The sequence below is a fragment of the Aplosporella prunicola genome, assembly GCF_010093885.1.
Source record: "Aplosporella prunicola CBS 121167 unplaced genomic scaffold K452scaffold_7, whole genome shotgun sequence".
In the NCBI taxonomy this organism is placed as follows: Eukaryota; Fungi; Ascomycota; class Dothideomycetes; order Botryosphaeriales; family Aplosporellaceae; genus Aplosporella; species Aplosporella prunicola.
This window is the reverse complement of record NW_022983535.1, coordinates 898,407-921,277: the sequence shown is the minus strand read 5'-3', so window position 1 is coordinate 921,277 and position 22,871 is coordinate 898,407. Positions and strand designations below refer to the sequence as shown.

Here is a 22,871-nt window from a genome sequence, read left to right as displayed (position 1 = left end):
GGAAAAGGGTGGAGAAAGGTTGTGTGTTTTTGTAGGCGATGCGGTTCGCGACAGCCAAGAGCTGGGGTAATGCAGCAATGATGATGCGCTCGGTAGATCGGTCAAAAGGTGTCCGGCCGGGGTTCCAATGGATGCGTGTGGATGGTGGTAGTGAACAGCTAGCTATTGGCAAGACTTGGGGGCTCATGGAATTGATATATATCGCAAAGCAAGTGTCAAACGGTCGACTGATCGGACAGGGATGCAGGCAATCTCGCCTTTAGCGGGCCGTCGCGCATCACGGCGCAATGTGGAGAGGCCACGAATAATTGCCGGGAGCTCTGGCGAGTCGCCGACTTTTGCCGCGTCACAATCGAGTGACACGGGGGGTCTGGTAGTTCGACCGTGGGCTGATCGAGCCCGCCACCGCCCTCGGACTTTCCTCGCCCACACTCCCTGAAACGCTGAGCCTCTCACGCAAACTCACCCATCTCTCCACTATCAAGCTTTTTTTCTCCTTTGCCTCCTCCGGATTGGCTAGGTCCCCATCTCGCATCGACGCTTCCAGAGATCGTTCCCGAAACAGAGCCTCCCACCCTTCCCTGACCATCACCAGACAGCTGCATCTCCAAAAGAAAAAACCTCGTATCTGTTCTACGCGCCCATCTCGCGTCCGCACCTTACCTCGCCGTTGTAAATAGCGCGTCGTGTCTCGCGTCGACTGCAAGCTTGCGCAAGACCGATCGCCCACGCAGCGCCTGGAAGCATCCAACGCACCACGGACGCCTCTCGGACCGATCGCCAGGATCCACCAGGCCGGGCTGGGAGCCTGGGAGCCTGGGACGGGCGGCGGCGGGCGCTCGGGCTCCCGCTCGCGGTGGCGGCCGTGGCCGTCCGTCGGGCTGGAGCGAGTGGGCGAGTGAGTGGGTGGTGGCTTGACCGGTCAAGGCGTGTTTGTGTGTGGGTGAGTTGTTTGGGGTCGGGGAGACGCGGGCGCGTGTCTGGGTGCTAGTGCTGCTGCTGCTGTTGCTGGGTCTGCGTGCGAAGGAGCGGGCCTGTCTGGTGAGCTGAGGCTCAAGGCCTTGCATGCTGCCAAGCACCCATGCATGCACGCTGTCGACCCGACGCGTGCTTGATCGTACTCGCGATCTGTCTCAGGGGAAGGGCCCTGGTCTCGGGAGCGGCTGAGAGAAAAAAAAATTCCGATTTCTCGTTTCCGCGCAAACGGTGGTGTGGTGTTTCCGCGGGAGCAGGCGGCGACTACGTGGCCATGCATCAAATCAATCACTGCCAACGGCCATGGCTCCCAGACAGACGCAAGATAGCAGTGCCGCCGCTTTGTATGGGGGCCGTTGGCAATCGCGCCTTCTGGTTGTAGTGTCCGTGGTGAGACACGCCCGCGCCACTGTCTCCCGTTGCGCCCCGGCGGGTACGCTGCTTACAGTGACGCTTCCCGCTGCCAGGTCTGGTCGCGAGACTTGCGTGATCAGTCGCGCTGCGTCCTTGATTGCTTGCGCTTCTCGCAATGCTGTCGCCGATCTGTGTGAGCAATTGATGCTGCTCGCTCACCACCCTGGCCTCCACTGTCATTCTCCTTCATAGGCTCTCAGCCCTCACCGGACCGCACCGAGTCGTCTCGCGTATCAGGAGCAAGCAAGCTAGCAGGCAGCCTGTCATGCTCACCGACTGCTTGTCGCTCTCCTTTCTCTTTTCCAATCCTTCGTCTCTCTCTCCTCTTTCGTCGTCGAGGACGTCGCCCGTAACATGACGAAGAAATTTCCCACCCACACAGCCTGAGGTACCGACCATCGCGTTCGGGAGCAGTGACGCACTCCGCAGGACTGGAATCCCGCTGTATGGTGGCGCTTGTGCTCAGTGTCTGCCTGCACTGCACGCGGTCAGCCAACTGTATCTACTGTCTGCACAAAGCCAGCACAAAAGATTGGACACGCACAACCCTAAAGCGCTAAACAAGCAACGCAGTACTTACCCCCGTCAACAATCACGCCCAGCACGCCGCTCGCGCCTGTTCGCGTCGTCAACAACAACAATACCACCACCACACACCACACCCATCCCTAACCCTCAAGACACAAAGCCATTAACTAGGTAGCCTACCCAGCCTCAACCGCAGCCCAATCCAAACCAAGCTGTCGAAAACCACGACGACGCAACCGCCATCATCACCGCCACCGCCTTCGTCCTGTCCCGTCCAGTTCAGCGTTTCAGCGTGCAGGCTTCCTTACCGATATGTCGACTCGGCTTCTTGCGGTCGGCGCGGCTGTGTGCTGATCTGTAGTATACTGTGTACCTGCGCTGGTACTTCCACGGCGGATGCGACTTGCGATCGGGATCGGCGGGGTGTGCGCTTGTCGTGATGGCTGGGGTTGGTGTGGTGGTGTCTGGGGCTGAAGTGAAGGCATTTATGCGGCCGAGTGAAGAGACACGGCTCCTACTTAACCTCCCCTCCCCCACAACCTAGTCTCCCTCCCAACAACACCCACCTGACACCTCCCCCAAGCCCCCACTAAAAGCACCACTATAGCACCACCACGTCCACACGTGTGCACTCAGCCCTGTGACTCACTCACCACTCAACGCTGCCCTGCGACGTGATTACCCCTCGTACCCCGCTTCTTTGTCTTAACGCCAACGGCCCACGGCGGGAGATGCTAGATGGTAGACGGTAGGTGGTAGAAACGGTCCGTCCCAGTGACCTGGCTGCTGGGTGCATGATTTGCTTGCGACTTGGGTGCTTGGGTATTTGTTTAGCCCTGGCCCCGCTCTTGTACACGCACGGTGATGTTTGTGCGTCCGAGCGTGTGGTGGGGTGTGACAATGTTTGTATGTGTGTGGACGTACCGATGAGTTTGTTTGGTTTGTTTTGGTGCTTGTGGGGTGTGGCGTTTTGAGGCACTGTTGGTGTTGTGGAACTTCATCTACAGTCATCCGTATTGGACAACACTCTCCTGCACTAACACCCTCTCCCCCCAGGTCAGTTCCAACTCCAACATCACTACAGCAACACTAAAAACCGTGACAACAACAGCACGACGAACGCCCTGGTCAAGTAAGTAAATCTAGCCACATAAAACCGCGCAAACGGACAGAAGCTCGAGTACCTAAAACCAACGCTTATATTTAGCGAGAGCAGGAGCAGCGCTGACGAAGGTTCAGGCGACGCTGCGCGACACCGAAGACGTATTCGGCGATGAGATGAGTGGAATAAACACAGAGCTACTGGACTGGGTCGCGCTGCGGCTGCAGCAGGTGACGGGACATGCGGGCGTGCGCTTTAGCGGCATCGGCATCGGCGTCGTACTGTTAGTGTTCACCACCAAAAACCAAAACAGACGCTCAGCTCGCCTATCTATCGTTAGGTAATACTTAGGGCCATTACCTTAACTTGATGTTCATCATCCCCCTCCCTAGTCTCTTTAATATCTAATCGAATATTTATTAGCTCATAAACACTCGCAGTTAGGCCTTAGTTAAGGTTTCTTCTATAGAGAGTCTATTGTTTCCGCTCCTAACATAGTGCTCTGCGAACCGCGCGTTGAGAGGATGGTACTGCCGTAGTGCGTCAGGGATGGTTGGTGCTTCAATCTGTATGAAAATGGCTAGAAAGGCGGCGGATAATTTCACCACCCTACATGATCGATCTACGCTATTAATGCGCGGTTGTACAACTATACAACTTACTCTATGCGACTGAAGATATGTCTAAATTACTACGGGCGCGTATGTGTAACTTTAAAGCATGAGATGTAAAAGCACGAGATTTAAAGGCACGAGGAGGTAAAAATGGATTGCTTACGTCTGAGAGTTGTGGTGCTAGCTTTGTTTAGTTAGTACTTATATGCTGTCATGGTTGCATGGCTGCTCTCTCATTGTTCTTCGTCCTCTTTGAATGGACAGTGTTGGTCGTGAGATGTTTATCGTCGGCCGCCGATGCCGTCACCACCACCGCGATCGAGCGGTGGCTCGTATCTGTGCCGAATAACGGCGATGGTCAGTATTGCTGTGAGTTGAAGTTGTATTTGATAAAAGCTCGCAATAAAGCCTCTCTTCAAGGCCGTGTCTGACACCTTGAGGCTCTCAAAATCGCCGTCCTGGTCACTGTGCATAACGGGACGTGTACCATTGGTATGTCTACCGCATGTCTTGGAGGTAGTGGGCTTCGCGACCACACAGATGAGATTACCGTAGTTGGGGGTGATGGATTTAGCTGAAAGGGGAGATAGATTTATCTAGTGCCGATGAAATTTAGGCGGGACAGAATATATATTCTACGGTCCCGTATAATTCGCCCACTCTTTCTAGATATTTTGTCCACCCCTCAACTGCATATCGAGTGAAATCTACGATACCTATAGGGTAGTCTTTAGGTACTTGTGATTTGACTATTATGCTAGGGGCAGTAGGCACTATATAACTATATAGAAATAAAAAGATATGAGGTACAATAGTACTTAAATGGATATAACAGTAAGAATATATTCAAACCCTAGAATATGCTACGAGAATATAGAGATATAGAATTATACGAGTACTAAAACATACTATGAGGGCACGAAAGTAAGATACTCGAAGGGTTTAGAGGCACTTATAAAGGGGTAAAGATATAAACTATCTAAGAGTAGAATATATATCATATAGTTTTACGCGGGATAGGCGAAACATCTGAGGGGGTGGTTAAATTATCCAGTGCTATATTCTACAGCGAGATGACTTGGCGCGACTGGTTGTATTGTACAGTGTACTAATAGTAGCGTACTTACTAGCCGTGTTGTACTTATCTTCTTGAAGCTCCTAAGTGCGCTGGTGGCGGGTAAAGCTCTTGGGGTGGTTGATGGTCTTTGACAGTAACTTGTGGACGGAAGTAAAGTGAGTGAGTAGCAGGAGACTTTTCCTAAGTGCGTGATTGGGTAGGTAAACCTCTTTTCGAAAAGGTGGTGTTTCGGACAGCCTCTGGAGAAGTGGATAGCTGAGGAACATCAAGGATCCGCCAGTGCTAATAGCTTCGCAAAAAGCGTATAGTAGGTTGCTGCCGAGGCAAGTGATAGGGCGAGCGCAAAAGGCGATTGCACAGAGAAGAAGAAGAAGAAGTTTAACGGGCCAGAACAATGCATGTGAGCGAGCTACACTGACACTAACACTGACGGCTTAACACGCCAAACAAGAAAAACCATTCACCTTAACATCCCCACGTTCGCCTCCGATACAAAAAGAACAAAAAGCAAAAGAGCAAAACAGGAACCCGCCTCCTCAGGCGTTACCCCTTCTCCAAACTCTAGCTCACTTATCGCAGGACAGCCATATTATTTTGGTGTTTACCCCTTGACCAGGCGCTCGTTACTTAAGTCAGGCGACTGAATCGCTGGCGAGTTCGATGATTAGGTACCGGAGTCCCCATTATACATAGCGCATATTTAGTTAGCACAGCGATCGCACAGTGCTTAATGGGCTTTTTCCACAGCACAACAGTACGAACAAGGCTTTCTCAACGCAACTAACACATTACCATTTTCGAAAGCAAACAACCTCACCGCTTCACTTCCCCCGCCCCCTCCACCACCGGCACACACCCCGCCCTCGCCGCACCCACCCCATCCTCCTTCGCCTTCTCCATCTCGCGCTGATACCGCTCCCCAGCCACAGCCCACCACGCCAACGCCACAAATCCGATCCCGCCCACGCACACACACGTATAGTTCATATTCGCGGCAGTAACAGGCTGATAATAGGGAAACGCAAAAAAGACAATAGCAAAAAGGAGCCACACGACCGCAACCGCATTCACCACGCCGCCCACCCAGCCCCCCATATGGAATTTCCCGGGCGGCATGACACGGCGGCGCTGCAGGGCGTGCGTGAGCAGCGGGATCAAGTACGCGGCGTTATTGATCGTGACGACGGAGCCGAGCAGCGCGTTGAACGCGGTGCTGGAGCCAAGGTAGAGGCAGCCGAGGGCGGCGCAGGCGGCTGTGACGGCCGATTGCGCGGCGAGCGGGACGCCGAAGCGGGGGGAGACGGCGCTGAGATGCGCGGAGAAGGGCAGGCCGGCGTCGCGCGCGAAGGCCCATACCACGCGCCCCGTGCTCAGTTGCGAGCCGATGACGCAGGGGCCGAGGGCGATCCAGAGGAGGAAGACGAGGGCGAAGGCGCCGCCGCGGGTCTGGGTTGCTTGGTGGAAGAGCTCGGCGAGGGGGAGGCCCGTGGGCGTCGTGCTTAGGGCGGAGTAGTCTTGGACGGAGAACATGAGCGCGATGAGGTAGCTGAGGCCGGTGATGAAGGCGATGGTGAGGGTGCAGAGGAGCGCGAGCGGCGCGTTGCGTGATGGGTTGGGCATTTCTTCTGTGATGTGCGTTATCCCGTCTAGCCCGCCGAGGGAGTATAGCGGGTTGACGAGCCCGGTTATGAAGCAGATGGCGTTGTTTTGCCAGCCGGTGTTGTTGACCCACGTCTTGAAGACGAAGGTTGCGTCGTTGTGTGTGGGTGCTGTGGCGGCGACGGTGACGAGGAGAACGAACCAGGCGATTTGGAGGTAGAATACTGAGTATGTTAGCTGAGGCGGCGGAGATTCTGGACTGAAGTATTGCCATACGAGAGAAGCGGTTCATGGCCGGAATGAGTTTGTTGCCAAACATGACGATGCCGGCTGTTACCAGATTGAAGGCTTGATAGACGACGAATGTCATCCACGTCTTGATAACCAAATCGTCATGGTACAGCGCAATGAGCGCCATGAAGTTCTGGGCATACACCAGATTGGTGGACGCCGTAGTGAAGATCCAACCAGCCACACTCCACCAACCCGTGACGAACGACAAAAAGCCAGCATATTTTCGGGGAGCAATAGCAGCAACCCAATGGTACATGCCACCTGACACAGGAAAAGCCGAGACAAGCTCAGCCAAGGAAGCTCCCAAAAACGACTGCAAAACAGCCACAAGAATAAAGCCATAAATAACCGCGCCGGGGCCACCAGCATCGATTTCGGTAATAAGGCTGTCGACCACGTCAGGCCTTCCACTCGTCAGTCCTTGCGTGGAAGAGCTCCACTTACCCCAGACCCAAGCCCGTCCACGAGATCGTCGTCGTCGAGGCCAAGCCGATCAAGCTAAAGACGTCGAAATGCCGTTTAAGCTCCTGCTCGTGGCCCCTACACAGCATCCCTACGTCAGACAGGTGCATTTTGCTAGCAGTTTGTCAGGTTGGTACTTACATCTGCTTCAAGCGCAGCGCATCCGCGTCCCGCTCGTCTTCGGACGAGCTCTTGTCCAACGCTGGCGCCGCCGCAATTGCCGCGGCTTCTTTGTCCTCTGCCATCGTTGGAACCACACAATCCGAGTCTTGCTGTATATTACTCTGCTCTTGCCGTCAAGCCCCCGTGGCTGGGAAGTGTTGCGCCTCGCGACCAAATATCGGAAAATTTCGTATGCCTCAACAGGCCCTTTCCACGACAAACAAACAAACAAACAAACACAACGAACAAGGTAGTTAAGACCAAATAAGTCCAAAAAGTGAGCGCGCGCAACCATTTAAACCACCCACCACTCCGCGGGGCTAAACACCCGTATCCCCTCCCAGCGCGCGACGCGCATGCATGCAAAGCCCCGGGGGTCCAGGGGAGCAGATTACCAAAAGCACTATACCTAAGTGCGGCATGGAGGGGTACGATTGCCCATGTTCGCGTTCGCACGGCTCGCCATCACGAGAGGGCGGCGGCGATCGTGGGGCAAGAGATAAAGCGCGGGCGCGGGAGTGGCCAATCGTCGCCGCGTGCTGTGGGGAGGTGGAGTGGAGGTGGAGGGGTTGCTCGACAGGGATCGTCACTGACTGGCCGGGGTAAGCGTCTTTGGCTGTTCGTCTTACTTTGCTTATATGAAAGTCCTACGGTTCATGGAGTAAAACGGCAGAAAATCCATTTGTGCTTTACCCAACAACAAGCTTCAAAGCAGCAAAAGTGGCGAATGACAATCGCGATAGGGTTGTCGGCTTCACCACTGTTGTGGAGGGTTTGGCGGCTCGGACGTCGTGCCTAACCGAGCCCTACGTCTCTGCATGCAGTAGGAGCTGCCGTAGATGATAAGCTCCGAGGATCAGTTGCCGTGTTTCCTTGCGCTTCGCATGATTTTCAGGGTCGGGTGTTCGATCGTTGCGAGATATAGTCGTTGGATGATCTTGAAGGACTCCTGTGAGTGTGCTGAACTGTCTTGCTGCTGGTAACTTCTGTCACCGTCAAGCGAGATTCGTCGCCGGATGAGATGATGATGCTTGTACGGAGGAGAAATAGAAACCCGGTCAAGATACTTATAGTATACGTGCATCCTAAGACCTTCTTATTCATATCCAGGATTTAGGCTTACAGCTGGACAGGGATGCGATAGGGATTGCTTATGTCCTTCCCTATCTCACTGGAAGGCGAATCCTTCTTTACGATGCCGGATGTTACATCAGAGCAAAAAAGCGTTCACCTGGTCAGAGAATTTCCAACACACGAACAGTTACAACGATGTTTAGACTTACATAAAATTCTTATCATTAGGTATAGTTAGGTAGGCTTGGTCGGTTTCAGATAGCTTCTAAGCGCAGATATATTTATATACTTGGACAAACACGCTAGTATTGATTAACTGACTAGATGGATCTGTCGTGTTCACAACAGAGCTCTTTGTGCAGTTGTAAGCAGATACAATTAGCTATACTGGGCTTTTTCATAACAAACCTCTCGAAAAGGAGCAACATATAGCAACCTACAATCTCACCAAACACCACACCCACCATTACTTCTCCTCTTCCTTCCTCTTCTCATCCAACACCTCAACTCTCTCAACCTTCTCCTTCTCCCCATCCCCCCTCCCATCCCCCACCCTCGCATCCCCGCCATCAAACAATCTCGCAACGGCCTCCAAGCTCGGCCCCTTAGTCTCAATGAACCAGACATAGACGACAACAAACTCAACCGCGATCCACGCAACATAGAACCAGTAGAACTTCCAATTGAACGCCTCGAGCCCGAGGGGGTTAACGTACGTGTTGAACGCGCCGGCCGCACCCGTCAGCAGCCAGAACAGCGCGATGCCCTTGGCGCGCAGCGTGTATGGCAGCACTTCGGTCACGTAGACCATCATCGCGCCGGTCCAGCCCAGGTTGTGCACGCCGCTGTAGAGGTAGATGAATGCGACGGAGGCGTAGGAGGCGGAGTGGGAGCCCGACCAGGTGGGGCCTTTTTCGACGAAGACTAGTGGTGGTGTGTCAGTGATGCGAGTGCAGGGCTAGTTGTGTAAGGACTTACGGCCGGTGCAGATGGTGATGAGCGTGAATACTACCCACATGAGGGCCATGCTCCAGAGCAGGAGTGGACGTCTGCCGACGCGCTCAGGCAGAAATGCAAATGCAATACTGCATGCCAAGCTGAACATCTGGCTAGTAGCCGTGATGAGCGTCTGGTGCAGCTCCGCGGTGATGCCGGCGCTGTTGAGCATACTGTGCAGATAGTAGGACACCAAACCATTTCCGCTCCATTGCTTGCAAATACCGCACCAGATCATGATGAAGCTGCGCCAACGATTACCAGGAGTCCGCCATAATTCCGACCATTTGGTCTGCTTTGCAGCAAGCTCTAGCTCGATGGTAGAGAGCATTTCATGATACTCGTATTGTACGACTTCATCATTCCGGTCACCGTTCGCGTGGTAGTGGGCGAGGATATCGAGAGCTTTGTCTTCCCTGCCTTGAGAGATGAGCCAACGAGGGCTTTCGGGCAAGAAGAAAATGCCAATGGCTTGGAAAATAGATGGTAGCGCCTGGAAGATCGACGGTAGACGCCATGACCTAGGCTCGATTAGACTAATGGGCCTGTCATGCAGGTAAAGGGGCAATACCAAGTTGTGGCCATGTGGAAGCTCCCGAAAGTGATCCAAGATGCAACAATGGAGCCGCTGCTATACTGCGTGTTTGACATCGCTGTAGCAGTAGCACGGTGGCTAGGGTACGCCAGCTCGGCCATCAATACAGGACCAATGGCGCCAACAACGACGCCACCAATTCCCAAGAGGAGGCGACCGGCAATGAACATGCCAGCTAGAAAATTAAGCTTGTGTAAAAAGTTAAAGGCCAAGAGTCTTACCATTGACTGCTCCTGTTACTAGTGCCGTTCCCACTATACAAATAGCAGAACCCATAAACATGGCAGCTCGTCGTCCATATCCGTCGGAGAAGAAGGCGATAAAGAAGACGCCTAAGATATTTCCGATCCAGTAGGACGCGCTTAATATCCCGAGAAGGCTGCCCTTGGGATCATGAAATTCCGCCCTCCACACGGAAAGTTGCTGTATATTATTGATCAAACTCGCGTCGTAGCCCTGGACATACTCGCTCATCAGCGGGATGAAAAGGAGGATGTTCAGTCGGCGCAGCCCGTGATCTTTCCACCACGGCCCCGTCTTGTTGTCTAGCGGCATAGTCGCGGCGATCGCGTCGCGATCCGCATGGGCGTCCAGATGTGCGTGCATGGCGAGCTCGTAAGAACGCTTCTTTCAGTCATACGGGGCTTTTGCGTGACAAACAACCTTTTTATTCGGGCCATGTACGCAGACGTGAAGTGTTAATAGCAAGGTCGCGGTTGCTAAACCCCGCAATGTGCCCAATGCGGTAGGTGGGAATCCGGGGAAGCGTGTGGGGTAGTATTGATTGGCATGAGACAAGCTCGCACTCTTTTGTGCCGAAGGATGCCGTTTTTCCGGGCGATCGTGTGATGCAGCTGGGGCTGCGAGCGTCGGGTCCTTGCCGAGTACGAGTATTTCCATCCACGAAATCCCGGCGCGCCCGTTCTTCCCCGCCACATCCATCATGGCTGACTTCATGCTGCGCCCGAAGACGTATGTGCTCGGCGACGACCCGCAGCGCACACATCGCATCAATGCAAACTCATTCCAGCAGAGCGCGCTACTGACAGTGAACGGCTGGCAGTACGCTGCCTTCTATCAGAGCAAGGAGGCTGCCGACAGCAGCGTCTGTCTCGTGACACTCTCGCGTCGCAAACTTCGCGACAACCCCAACGAACCGGAAAAGGGCTGGGAACACCTCGTATTCGAAGATTATGAGCAGGCCGTCGACGATGGACACAACACCATCTCCATCGGTGTCGCGCGAGGAGATGGCACGCTCCATGTGTCGTTTGACCATCACTGCGACCCGTATGGGTCCCTCTGTTTCCAAAATGGCCTCCCAGCTGATGAATGAGCCAGGCTGAGATACCGCTCATCTGCTTATGGTGTTGCAACCAATCCAGAAAAGCATGCCTGGCAACCTTCTCTTTTCACAGAAACCCTCAACTCGCTCCCGGGCCTCAGCCCATCGCAGCTAACAGAAGGCGTGACTTACCCTAGGTTCGTAAGCATGGACGACGATATGCTTTTCACGTACCGTGTTGGACAGTAAGGGCCCGCTCCTTCCGATGCATCCGATAGTACACTAACGATGGTCAAGGGCCGGCTCAGGATCGGACGTGTTGTACCACTACTCCTCGACCAGCCACGTATACACATTCTTGGGTACACATCTTACCGGCGAAGGGAACTCTCCATACATCAATGGATTGGATTACCGCAACGGCAAGCTTCATGTCTCCTGGACCTACCGCAAATTTGTCGAATTCGAGGGCGCCAATGATCCGAACTCCACTGTCCACAAGGCCCAGGCGGGACCCAATGGCCCAGAAAACAACTACAGCCTGTGCTACATGTACAGCACCGATAAGGGACAGAGTTGGAATACTTCGGATGGAAAGGATATAGCGAATATGAGCAGTGAGCTCAACGAAAAGAAGACGGTGCGACCGAGCACGGAAGGAATCACGGTTTTCGACATACCGATCAACAGCGGAATCCTGAATCAGGAGTCTCAATCTGCTGATGGGCTAGGTGGCTTCCATGTGCTCAATCGAGAGAAGTGGAATGGTGTCGAGACCTGGACCGTATATTCCCGGAGTCCGTCTGGTGAGAGCGAACGACGTTGGCGTCTAAAAGAGCCCTGCTAACTGTTACAAAGGAGCATGGATGCACACACCAATCCAAGGCTTCAAGCCGACAGAAACCGGATCCAGAGGAAGCGTTTGCACCACCGAAAAGGGCAATATCTGGGCGGTTCTCCCAGGGAACACGGACTCCTCTCTTTCGCTCGTCAGGTCGTTGGAATCGGAGGACTACATGATGTTCGAGACGATGTGGAAGGGCGACGGCTTTGATGGAGAGCCTTTGCTTGACCAAATGAGGCTGGAAGAGGAAGGCATTCTCTCCGTCTTCACGAGGACGGACAAGGATGAAGCGGGGCGCCGCAAGGTTGTCGTCATCGACTTTGACCTTAAGGGTCTGTGATGAACTTGGTTACATGGCGAAACAAGAGTAACGGCTTTCTTTTGCAGGTACGCGACAGCTAACTAGTTAGATATGCGTTCAAATTAGTCTGAGTTCACATACAAGTGATTCTAGGAGTGTGATTTCGCTGACATGTCTGCGCACGAGGTGCGAATGGCCTCCCGTAAAACTTGGTAGTCAAAACGATCACGGAGAGTACGCCTTTTGAGGCTTACGCAAGGAGCTTTGCATTATTGCGTATGTGAAAAACATTTCGACTGGACTGGGGAATGCCTACCTACGATAATAATCTGTATCACCGTACATCCTGACGTCGGACGGATCACAGCAGTCAGTGACGTATTGATGATTATCATAGTACGGCGGACGATAATTAACTAAAGCGTTGAACCTCCGAAACTCAAACCCAACTTCTCTTCTGACAGCCGTCGTAAACCTGTCATACTCTTGTTGATTGTTTGAGAAACTGAACATGCTCACGACGAAGCTATCCGTACCTTTTTCTGCCTCGCTGCGGGCTACGGCGAGGCCAATCGCGTGCTCAATCGTTCCCGCGCGCCAGTCCTCCGATGCATCGCGCCGGAGCTTGAGTACTACCACCACCACTAAGAGAGCTCCCAGAAGGCCTGCGGTATCGTCATACAGCGCGCTGAGCACTGCAAACGCCCCCACATTCTTTGCGGCGAGGCTCCTGCCGTCGCAGCAGCTACGACATCTTGCTGCTTCCGGACGTGTAAGTGACATCATTGTTATCCCTTCGTCATTGTGATGGCCAAGCTTCCGCCCCACATAAATGTTCCTTCCCTTTACTACATATCTTCTCCAACACTCTTCCCAATCCTACAGACAACCACTGCACACAACCGCACTCTCAACTTTAGCAACACCACTCTAATTACGAACAGTCCGCAAACATGGCCACCAACAACCCCGATTTCCAGCTCGGTGAGGTCTTCAACGTCAAGGACAAGGTAGCGCTGGTTACTGGCGGCGGTTCGGGCATAGGCTTGATGTCCACGCAAGCTCTCGCCGTCAACGGAGCTAAGGTCTACATCGTCGGTCGCACCAAGGAGAAGCTCGATACTGTCGTCAAGACGCACGGCCAGAACATTGCGGGCGAGATTGTTCCTATTGTCGGCGACGTTACCGACAAGGAAGGTGTGGAGCAGCTTGTCAAGGAGATCGCCTCCCGCGAGAAGCACCTTGACATCCTGATCAACAACGCTGGCATTGCTCCCGGAAAGACCACTCCTGATGGCGAGAACGCTGAGGATCTCAAGAAGAACCTCTTCGGACCCACTAGGTATACATCCTAAACTTCCTGTACCAGCCACACGCTTCTGACACTTTGCAGCCTTGACGAGTGGACTTCAGTCTACGCCACCAACGTCGTCGGTCCTTTCTTCATGTCTACCGCCTTCTTGCCTCTCCTCCAGAAGGCCACGGAGCACCAGCACGGCTACTCGGGTACTATCATCAACATCACCTCGATCAGCGGCATGGTCAAGATCTCGCAGGGACACTTCGCATACAACGCGTCCAAGGGCGCCGCGATTCACTTAAACAAGATGCTCTCTTCTGAGATCGCCAAGGCTGGTCTGAAGATTCGCGTCAACTCGATTGCGCCTGGTGTCTTCCCCTCGGAGATGACGACTCAGGAGAGTGGGGACAACCAGAAGTCTGAGATGCCCAAGGAGCACAAGGAGGGCTTGCCTTCCAGCCGTCCCGGCAACGACAGGGACATGGCAGCCGCCATCCTCTTCGCGGCTAGCTGCCAGTACCTCAACGGCCAGAACTTTGCCGTCGACGGTGGCTACCTGATCCAGGTCGGCCAGTAAGCGTTGCCATATAGCGACGTCTGCTTCTCTATTCCAGCGATATCAGCGAGTGCGTCTGGCGACTGGGTAACGAGTACATGATGATTAGATAACGACAAAAGCGAACCATGCCACATAGAGCATGATGAATTGAAGTAATACCTATTCAACAAAACCTTTTTCTCGTGCTGCAAGTCGTGCAAATACAGCTCATCTACCTCTGGACACTGACTGCTCTTAAGGATTATTCCTCCCACAAACGTTCTGTCATTCACAAGTCTGTCAATGGCAATATTTTTACTGCTTTCAAGGCCTCTGGTGGCGACAAGGTGTTAGTTTTTCCCCATACCTGCTGTTGATAACAAACTTGGCAATTTTAAGTCTTCAGTCTCTACGGGTCGTCTTGAATTTATTAACCTCCTGAAGACGACGAAGGACCTGAAAGCCCTGTGGGGGATGGTTGCTGGTTCTGAGGGGGATTGGTGGTGTTGGTAGACATCATAGACTTGTGATGATTTGTGATAGGTGTTTGTGTTGATGAGCGGTGATATTTGGGGAGAACGGTGGTCGTCGTTGCTAAGTGGGCTTGAAGAGAATAGTGATTCGACTCTGCTACTAGTTAAGTTGCCCCATTTTATGTCCTGTTGCAACTCAATACCGTGGGCATTTTCATTCCGCGCGCTACGGCTCCTGTCTTGAAGAACGAAAGGCAAATGCACTCCACACAACTCCGACCCGGAGTATCAACAGAAAGGAAGGCAAAAAAGCTCGTTTATATTAGTGAACGCGCATCTTCTTCCAAATTACGCGCGGCTCCGAAATGGCGTGATCAGGGGTCTTTTTCCTGGCTCTTCTCTGACCCTCTCTCTTACTTCTCGCGATGAATGAAGACTTGTCCGACGCACTCAAAGAAAAGATGAAAGCTACGACCTTGGAACCCGCGGGGTCGGATTTAGCTCGCGCACGCTAGCATGTCAATGCTCGTGTTTGCGGATCGATCTCGCATCCCCCAGCGGCGGTGACGAAGAGGATACAAGAATGGGGAGCGATGAGGTTAGGAGAGCTATCGGATGAGAGAGACCAACTTGCGGAACACGACCGAGATGATTGTGCGACAACAACTTTTACGGTGGATTTGTACGCGTCGTCCATGAGCGTCGACCGCAAGCGGCGTCCTCTTGGCAGCCCAAGCTTCCCGCTCCGCCGGCAGGGCTGAGACATGCGAGGCGCCTGGAATCAGCGCCGCCGCGACATCCAACGACGCAGAACATGCCACCTGCACTCACCCTCGCATCAGCATCCCCCGGGCATGTCGAGCTCATCCTCAGGTCTTTCCGTTCCTAGCCCGTCGGCTGTGCCGGGCACGACGGACGCGGTGGAGCAGCCCTACGTCGACGACAGCGCTGCCCTCAGCGATGACGACGCCTCCCTCCTGGCCACGGATCCCCTGGGCATCGCGCATGGCGACAGGTGCGCGCGCGCGGAGCCTCTTCTTGTGCGAGCGAGCCGCTAACCCGCGCCTCTGCCAGGCTGTCGTTCAAGCGCAAGCAGAGGCCCTCCAATGGCTTCTCCGTCCCCGGCCTCCTCGGCGGTGCCTCCCGCCGCTCCTCCAACACCCCGCAGCGACCCTCGTCGTCGCGCGCCGGGCACCAGCGCAACCGCAGCGTCGCCTTTGACGGTTCCGATAACGGCCTCCCCCATCTAAACCTCAACGGACACGCGCTCGACGGCTCAGACCCCTCCGGCGTCGATTGGAACATCGAGGGCCCCGGCCGCCGCGTGGGTTACGATGACCTCACGGCCATTGACTGGATATTCGAGTACTCAAAGGAGCGCCAGCGCTTGCGGAAGCTGTACGCGGGCGCACATGGCGTGGTGGGCCAGATACGGCAGATTGCGGACGCGAGCCAGATATGGCTGGTCTTGATCGCGACGGGTCTGGCAAGCGGGCTCATCGCGGCTTTCATTGATGTGGCGAGCGATTGGCTGGGTGACCTAAAAACGGGATATTGTAGTAATGAGGGAGGGGACGGAAAGTTCTACTTGAACAAGATCTTCTGCTGCTGGGGCTTTGACGGTAGGATATTCAGTCGCGATGGGAAGGGAAATGCTGATTATGGGCAGAGTTCGCACAGTGCGCCGACTGGCATTCTTGGAGTAATGCTTTGGGTGCCAAATCCAAAGGAGGTAGCTATTTTTCAGAGTACTTTGTCTTCGTCATTCTGTCGGTGGGTGTTGCTTCCGCGCCAGCCACCCGTCTCTCGCATACTGATCTCTGAAGGTATTCTTTGCTGCATGTGCAAGCATTTTGGTCAAGCATCACGCTATTTACGCGAAACACAGCGGAATTGCTGAGATCAAGACGGTCTTGGGCGGTTTCGTCATTCGGTATTTCATGGGCACATGGACACTGGTGATCAAGTCCTTGGGCCTGGTATGCTTGCTTTCTTGTGCCTTTTCCGCGGACGTATCTAATATGTCATAGTGTCTCGCTGTCGCCTCCGGCCTCTGGCTGGGCAAGGAAGGTCCTTTGGTTCATGTTGCGTGTTGTTGCGCGAACCTTTTCATGAAGCTATTCCCAGTCTTAAATGATAATGAAGGCACGAGTTCTGACCCTAATGCAAAGGACTACCAGCTGACTCTTCTCTCAGCACGAAAACGCGAGGTACTTTCTGCTGCCTCTGCGGCTGGCATCTCAGTAGCTTTTGGGTCTCCCATTGGAGGAGTCTTGTTCAGTCTTGAAGTATGTTTACATGCTGCTCGTTCACGATTCATGTGCTGACTTGATTAGCAATTATCATACTATTTCCCTGATAAGACCATGTGGCAGAGCTTCGTCTGCGCCATGATCGGCGCGGTGTCTCTCCATTCGTTCGATCCCTTCCGGACGAACAAGCTCGTCATGTATCAAGTCACATACCACACGGGCTGGCACGGTTTCGAGCTGATTCCTTTTGCATTCCTCGGCGTGCTGGGCGGTCTCTACGGTGGCCTCTTCATCAAACTCAATATGAAAGTAGCACGGTGGCGCCGCGACCGGCCCTATTTCAAGGGGCCTGTTCGGGAAGTGATTGTGGTTGCTTTCTTATGCGCCATTATCAACTTTCCGATCAAGTTCATGCGTGCGCAAGCATCGGAGCTTCTCTACTTCCTGTTCGCCGAATGTCGCGATATCGCGGATGATTCGCTTGGTCTTTGTAAGTCTGGCAGGGCCAACACAGGTGTTGTCACTCTCTTGGTGATCTCCGCCTTTCTTGGATTCTTCCTGGCCACAATTACGTTTGGTCTACTGCTGCCGACGGGAATTCTCCTCCCGTCAATGGCTATCGGCGCACTCTACGGCCGCGCTGTCGGCCTCTTTGTCCAAGTCATTCAAACCTCACACCCCAAGTTGTACCCCTTTACCTCGTGTGAGCCCGATGTTCCTTGCGTTACACCAGGGACGTACGCGATCATCGGCGCGGCGTCAGCACTTGGCGGGGCGACGCGCATGACAGTCACGATCGTGGTGATCATGTTCGAGCTCACGGGAGCATTAACCTACGTCCTACCCATTATGATCGCCGTTATGATCAGCAAGTGGGTAGGCGACGCGATCTCGGCGCGCGGCATCTACGAGGCCTGGATCAACTTCAACGGGTACCCGTTCCTCGACAACCGCGAGGACAACAACTCGTCGATCCCGGACCTGCCCGCGGCACAGGTGATGACGCGGCTGGACGACCTCGTCGTCATCACGGCAACGGGGCACACGATATCGAGCCTTAAGGCGCTGCTGGCCGCGCACTCGTTCCGCGGCTTCCCCATCATCGACAACCCGCGGCACGCGCTGCTGCTAGGCTACATATCGCGAACGGAGCTCGCGTACGCGCTGTCCAGCGCCCTTTCGCCACCCAAAAACCTCTCCCCCGACGCGGAAGCGCATTTCTCGCACCAGCCGCTGGCGGACCAGACGGCGAGTCTGGACCTCAGGCCGTGGATGGACCAGACGCCCATGACGCTGAATGCGCGCGCCAGCTTGCAGCTTACGATCAGCATGTTCAGCAAGCTGGGGCTGCGCTACGTTGTCTTTGTCGAGAAGGGCTGCTTGCGCGGCTTGCTGACTAAGAAGGACGTCTGGTTCGTGCTTAATGGGGCGGAGGAGGCGGGGGGGCTGCTGGGGGATGAGATGGAGGTGGGTGGCTTGAGGGAGGAGGGGGCAGCCCCTGAGGAGAGGGGCTTGTTGCGTGGGGATGCGGGGAGCGATGATGGCGTTGGGGGACCGGGTTGAAGGCGCCTTTGTGTACGTCTGTTTGTCTGTCTGTCTGTCTGTGGGCGCATTTTCTTGCGGGGCTAGGAGGCTGTAGAGGGGGGTTTTGGTACGTAGGAGGCGGTATAGACTTTTTTTAGTCAAATAGAATTGGTATTCTTGTTTGAGGGGTTGAGACTGCTGTGTGTGTTGGTGCTTATGGGAGTGGTCGTATTGATGGCAGGAGACTGGATGGTATGTCGCTTATGCCATGTTCTTTCTCCTTTTACGTCCCATAGTGATCGTCTAGTCTTTAGAAATAGTCGACTTTTCTAGTGGGTGGATGAACTCATCTACTTTGCTACTTCTCGCATTTCATATCTTCCACGCTCCCTCAGATACGTTCCAACATAGCTGGACAAGCCTAGATAAGGAGGGTAGTTCAATCAGAGTGTTGAAATACCATTTGCTTCACTTCCAATGCTATTAAATGGTTTCAGTATTAACCCAAACGTCCGGGTAACACTGGGGCACCCAGATCGCTTTAAGTTATCCTTTAGCGGTTGTCCGGGTAGTACGTGTGCGCATGTGGTTAAATGCCGATTAGACTGAGAAAAACGAGGATTTGAGGAGGGTTTTCGAGGTTATTGCGCTTATGGGAAGGCTTGCTTGTGAGCGAGCTTAGGGGATAGGGGTGAGGTGCGGGAGAGTAGACATGAAGGAGGTTTTTGGAGGGAGTGTGCTGTGAGGAGCAAATGTAGTGCGTGAGGTTTTAGATGGCCATATTTTCTCGTCAGCCTGTCTCGTTTTCCCTGTATCTCATGCCTGTCACTATAGAGAGACGAGAGAGTTTTATATTGCTTGCTTATGGACCTTGTTTTTGAAAAACGAGACGTTTTGACGGCATATGTCCGGGTTTCTTTTATAAGTTGCAGCTTAGTATCAGGAAGACTAGTGTTGTAAAGAAATAGGCCATACAAATTTGGGACAAGTTCTCAAGGTCCCCCGCGTAAGTTGCTGTTCATGGATCCTTGACGAAACCCATAATTTGCGTATTCGGGAATGTTGTAGGTTTGACTGAGAAAGCGGTCAGCTTGTGAAATTGAATCCGGGATTGCGATACCAACAATGAGGCGGTTTGCTGCGAAGCGTGCTGATCTGATCCATCCAAAGGAGGCAACACGAGCATTGGAGGCTGACGGGGAATGTACTGGACGACATGAGTGGACCACGTGTCGATTGAAGCTTGGAGCTTGAAAGTATGATCCAGGATGTTGAAAACCAGTTGCTTTGAAGTACAGTCATCAGGAAGCCCGAGCACTTCTCGCATCTTCAGAACTTTGTGCACCATGTCGAGGGACAGTGAAGTAGGGAAGAGCTCTGCTTGCTCCTCCAAGAACATTTTGGACGAAACGCTGAAGGCGGCTTTTGTGTAGAACTCCGCCACCTCTTTCGAAGAGACCTTTGTGAAGCGGTATTCAAAAGTGTTTTCGTTGTCGGTTCTTTTGTTGACCAGCGTGGTGGGCATGTAAAAATAGAAGTTAGACGTGATGGGTAGAAAACTCCTCAGCAGACAGTCCCAACACCTTTCGTCGCCGCATGTCGAAATGGCAAATCTGAGATGACTCAAAAGCGTTTCTGCGAGTTCAAAAGCATGTTGATAAGAATCCGGCCCTTGCGATCTCTTGTAAAGCTCTGTGGCGGCATAGATGAGCACTCTTTCATGTCGGATCTTGCTGTATACTGTGGGAAGGTTTAGAATCTTTTTCAGGCTTTCCTGTGCTTGGATTCTGTCCATCGTTATGGTTACAAAAAAAGTGGACAACAGTGAGCTACCGTCCTGCCCCCTTTGTAGAGACAGGTCAGGATTCTCAAATAGCTGACCAATAAGGTCAGGAACGGTCTTGCCTTTAGTAATTTCTTGCCTGCTTTTGCAGTCATGAACAAGAGTTTGAAGGAGTTCTCTGCTAAAGCGTGTTCGAAACCCAAGAAAATCAATCAAGCGTTCAGCCCATTGAGATCCCGGGGTATGGTGAACCAACTCATGCAGAAGAGTCTTTACTCCATTGCCGAGGCATGAGGATTGCTTGAAAGGCATACGTAATTGCAAGTGGTTTCCTCGGACTAGAATCAGAAAGCTCTGGAGATCTTTGTCGTTCAAATACCGCCACCAGGCGCTCTTTGTGAACCACGGCTCGATGAAGGTGTCTGACCAGTTCTGGTTGAAAAGTCCGGAGTTGTGGTATTCATCCCTCGCATATTTGGATAGTAGCATAGTGACGATGCCGCTAATGGTGTCGTGATTGTCTAGTCCATATCTTTGGCATCTCAGGGAAAGTGCCATCTCAAGGGCATTCTTCCCCTCATCGTGACCTTTGCTCACAAGCTTTTTGATGCTGGCTCCGTAGGCAAGAAGCTTTTCCAGTGTCGCAGGGCTCGCTTCAGCCATTACACACACATGGATCGCACTGTAACCAGACGAATCCTCGGCGTTGACTTGTGCCCCGGCTTCCAGCAAAGCATCGAGGCTCTCTAAAGACGATGAAGCGGTTGCCCAATTGAGGAGTCGGTCTCCGACTCGTGCGGAAATATGAGGCATAGAGATTTTTTGGCGGCTTAGGACGGTGGCAGGAATAAGAACATTAACAATGTGCTTATTACTGCCATTGAGTGCTATCTTGATAGCAGTAGCATTATTCTCCCGAATGGAATCCAACAGGTTCGACATGAAGTTTTCAACTTCTTTGGCGTATGCTCCATGGATTTCTTCCGCACTGGTACTTCTTGAGTTGTTCGTATTATCTAAGGTCTCAGGCGGAAGACTGAACGCTGAATTCGAATGTCTCAGGGTACGATGCTTGTGCTTCGGTCTCTTGAATCCCCATTGCTGAATTTTGTTACGATAAGCTCGTTCCCTGAGGAATACTGTCAGATGGGAAACCTTTTCTGACACAAAAGAAGGATAGGTGACAAAAGAAGCACATACGAAGCTTCAAAGCCCCTTTTCTTCAGATTCTGGCTAACTTCAGTAAGTGGTAGGCCGTCGTCCACGTAGTAACGGCGAATATCTTGCTGGACATCATCCCAATCTTTTGTCATATTCATCAAGAACGGTAGTAGATGTTTTGGAGACAAAAGTCGCGGCTTGGGAATGAAGAGAAATTTATTTCCGGGAGATGAAATTCTGATTGACAGGGGCATGACTTTTGCCCTGTCGTATAGCCAAGTAGGCACCGATCTCTGACAAAAGCAAAGTTTGCCAGTGACCTGGTCTCCGAACAGTCGATCGCCATCCCAATTTCTATCCCAGTAGAATAAGCGACTCCAACTTCCAATCACAACCCTTGATCTCGATGCGGCCCGCACCATCCGAGACAATCGGACTGGCTTGGTAGGGCTGTGTACATATGCATATTTTTTGGTCCCGGAAAGTAGTTGCACTCTGCACTGTAGCGTATGCATGTATGCACATGCGCACGAATGGGATTTCTACCCGTAGCATTTGTAGCTCGCTGTGTGCTTTTCTGAGAGATTTTAAGTAAAGCATATAAACAGCGTTTGTATAGTGTGTACAGTGTAATTATATTCGTGGCTTTCCTGCGCTCCGAACCAAAGGATTGCGCAGTACAACAACGCCGATGGCATAAATTAGATCGGCGGTGTAAATGACACTGATTGTTCGAAATGGTTGCTAGCCATGTTTTTTGCATTGTGAAAATGTTTCGTTCCAATTCATTCTTGTAGTGAAAAAGCATCATCCGATTTTTTTCCAACACGCATCGTAATCTTCACGGGAACAGTGAAACAACACTGTGTCAATCTTTTTGAACAGTGCAATTCTATCAAGCTTGAGAATCCTGCACACACCGACAGCATGGTTCCATCCGCGCTTCCCATGCAGGACCGACGGCTCGCATCTCGGATAAGAAACAACACGCCCTTTGGGGAAGCAAGTGGCTTGGACTCGGTAAGTCGGAGCCGACCAGATGATTGGCAAGGCTGGTGTCTCATGCCGGCGCCTATAAAATTCTCTCTTTGCTGTAACTTGAGTCGATATCGTTCTCAGCAAAGTAACCCATCCTTAAGCTGCCAACGCCGACAAGTCTCTAGCTTTCAAACATGCCTTCGATTGCATCCGAACCATCCAAGCTGCACCTAGCTCAGTCAGTCTTCTCGAAACGATGCCGGCTATCAAGAAACCCATTATATAGTTCAGTCACTGACATGTATGATGCTGCATAGGACGAACAACCCAAGCTTCGTTCATCGAAGCAGCAAGAATCACGACATGGATTCGACAAGCGCTTCTCTGAGGGGTGTAACTCCAAAGATCAGAGCCCCCTTAACGGCGGCCAACCTCGCCGCCCATGATGCGAGCGTCCCCGGCGAAACAACTGCAGTTGCTTTCAGCAGCATTGCTGAAGCGGCACGCTCTCTCGGTTTCGAGTTACCATCTGGATACCA

The 22,871-nt window shown here is 52.9% G+C and overlaps 9 protein-coding genes across 9 annotated transcripts; 4 read left to right on the top strand and 5 right to left on the bottom strand.

Moving 5' to 3' along the window:
• Positions 1-168: 168 nt before the first annotated feature.
• On the bottom strand, positions 169-1,548 carry K452DRAFT_285526 (uncharacterized protein). The gene has a single exon (XM_033540129.1). The coding sequence runs from the start codon at positions 1,065-1,067 to the stop codon at positions 660-662; it is 408 nt and encodes a 135-aa protein (XP_033399997.1). The 5' UTR covers positions 1,068-1,548; the 3' UTR covers positions 169-659.
• Positions 1,549-2,646: 1,098 nt separating this feature from the next.
• On the bottom strand, positions 2,647-3,049 carry K452DRAFT_285523 (uncharacterized protein). The gene has a single exon (XM_033540128.1). It carries the CDS (start codon positions 2,916-2,918, stop codon positions 2,748-2,750), a length of 171 nt encoding a protein of 56 aa, XP_033399996.1. The 5' UTR covers positions 2,919-3,049; the 3' UTR covers positions 2,647-2,747.
• K452DRAFT_156330 (uncharacterized protein) lies at positions 3,007-3,411 on the top strand. The gene is made up of 2 exons (XM_033535600.1): positions 3,007-3,049; positions 3,125-3,411. The coding sequence occupies exon 2, from the start codon at positions 3,196-3,198 to the stop codon at positions 3,361-3,363; it is 168 nt and encodes a 55-aa protein (XP_033399995.1). The 5' UTR covers positions 3,007-3,049; positions 3,125-3,195; the 3' UTR covers positions 3,364-3,411.
• Positions 3,412-5,361: 1,950 nt separating this feature from the next.
• Positions 5,362-7,660, bottom strand: K452DRAFT_246583 (uncharacterized protein). The gene is made up of 4 exons (XM_033538024.1): positions 7,208-7,660; positions 7,049-7,144; positions 6,587-6,990; positions 5,362-6,534 (listed from the first exon to the last, which is right to left on the bottom strand). The coding sequence occupies exons 1-4, from the start codon at positions 7,309-7,311 to the stop codon at positions 5,525-5,527; spliced, it is 1,614 nt and encodes a 537-aa protein (XP_033399994.1). The 5' UTR covers positions 7,312-7,660; the 3' UTR covers positions 5,362-5,524.
• A 925-nt stretch (positions 7,661-8,585) lies between these two features.
• On the bottom strand, positions 8,586-10,525 carry K452DRAFT_246580 (uncharacterized protein). Its single transcript, XM_033538023.1, has 4 exons — positions 10,115-10,525; positions 9,870-10,068; positions 9,281-9,819; positions 8,586-9,226 (listed from the first exon to the last, which is right to left on the bottom strand). Exons 1-4 carry the CDS (start codon positions 10,497-10,499, stop codon positions 8,769-8,771), a joined length of 1,581 nt encoding a protein of 526 aa, XP_033399993.1. The 5' UTR covers positions 10,500-10,525; the 3' UTR covers positions 8,586-8,768.
• A 310-nt stretch (positions 10,526-10,835) lies between these two features.
• On the top strand, positions 10,836-12,463 carry K452DRAFT_285520 (uncharacterized protein; the record flags this gene model as incomplete). Its single annotated transcript, XM_033540127.1, has 4 exons — positions 10,836-11,183; positions 11,235-11,423; positions 11,476-11,984; positions 12,037-12,463. Coding segments are annotated over 4 exons (1,372 nt in total), but the record flags the coding sequence as incomplete, so codon positions are not given.
• An 803-nt stretch (positions 12,464-13,266) lies between these two features.
• Positions 13,267-14,305, top strand: K452DRAFT_349990 (uncharacterized protein). The gene is made up of 2 exons (XM_033545627.1): positions 13,267-13,665; positions 13,717-14,305. The coding sequence occupies exons 1-2, from the start codon at positions 13,277-13,279 to the stop codon at positions 14,198-14,200; spliced, it is 873 nt and encodes a 290-aa protein (XP_033399991.1). The 5' UTR covers positions 13,267-13,276; the 3' UTR covers positions 14,201-14,305.
• A 778-nt stretch (positions 14,306-15,083) lies between these two features.
• On the top strand, positions 15,084-18,601 carry K452DRAFT_349989 (uncharacterized protein). The gene is made up of 7 exons (XM_033545626.1): positions 15,084-15,649; positions 15,709-16,256; positions 16,304-16,407; positions 16,461-16,613; positions 16,665-16,779; positions 16,831-16,922; positions 16,971-18,601. The coding sequence occupies exons 1-7, from the start codon at positions 15,399-15,401 to the stop codon at positions 18,447-18,449; spliced, it is 2,742 nt and encodes a 913-aa protein (XP_033399990.1). The 5' UTR covers positions 15,084-15,398; the 3' UTR covers positions 18,450-18,601.
• An 827-nt stretch (positions 18,602-19,428) lies between these two features.
• Positions 19,429-21,869, bottom strand: K452DRAFT_306868 (uncharacterized protein; the record flags this gene model as incomplete). The annotated part of the gene is made up of 2 exons (XM_033543024.1): positions 19,429-21,322; positions 21,394-21,869. The coding sequence occupies 2 exons, from the start codon at positions 21,867-21,869 to the stop codon at positions 19,429-19,431; spliced, it is 2,370 nt and encodes a 789-aa protein (XP_033399989.1).
• Positions 21,870-22,871: the final 1,002 nt, after the last annotated feature.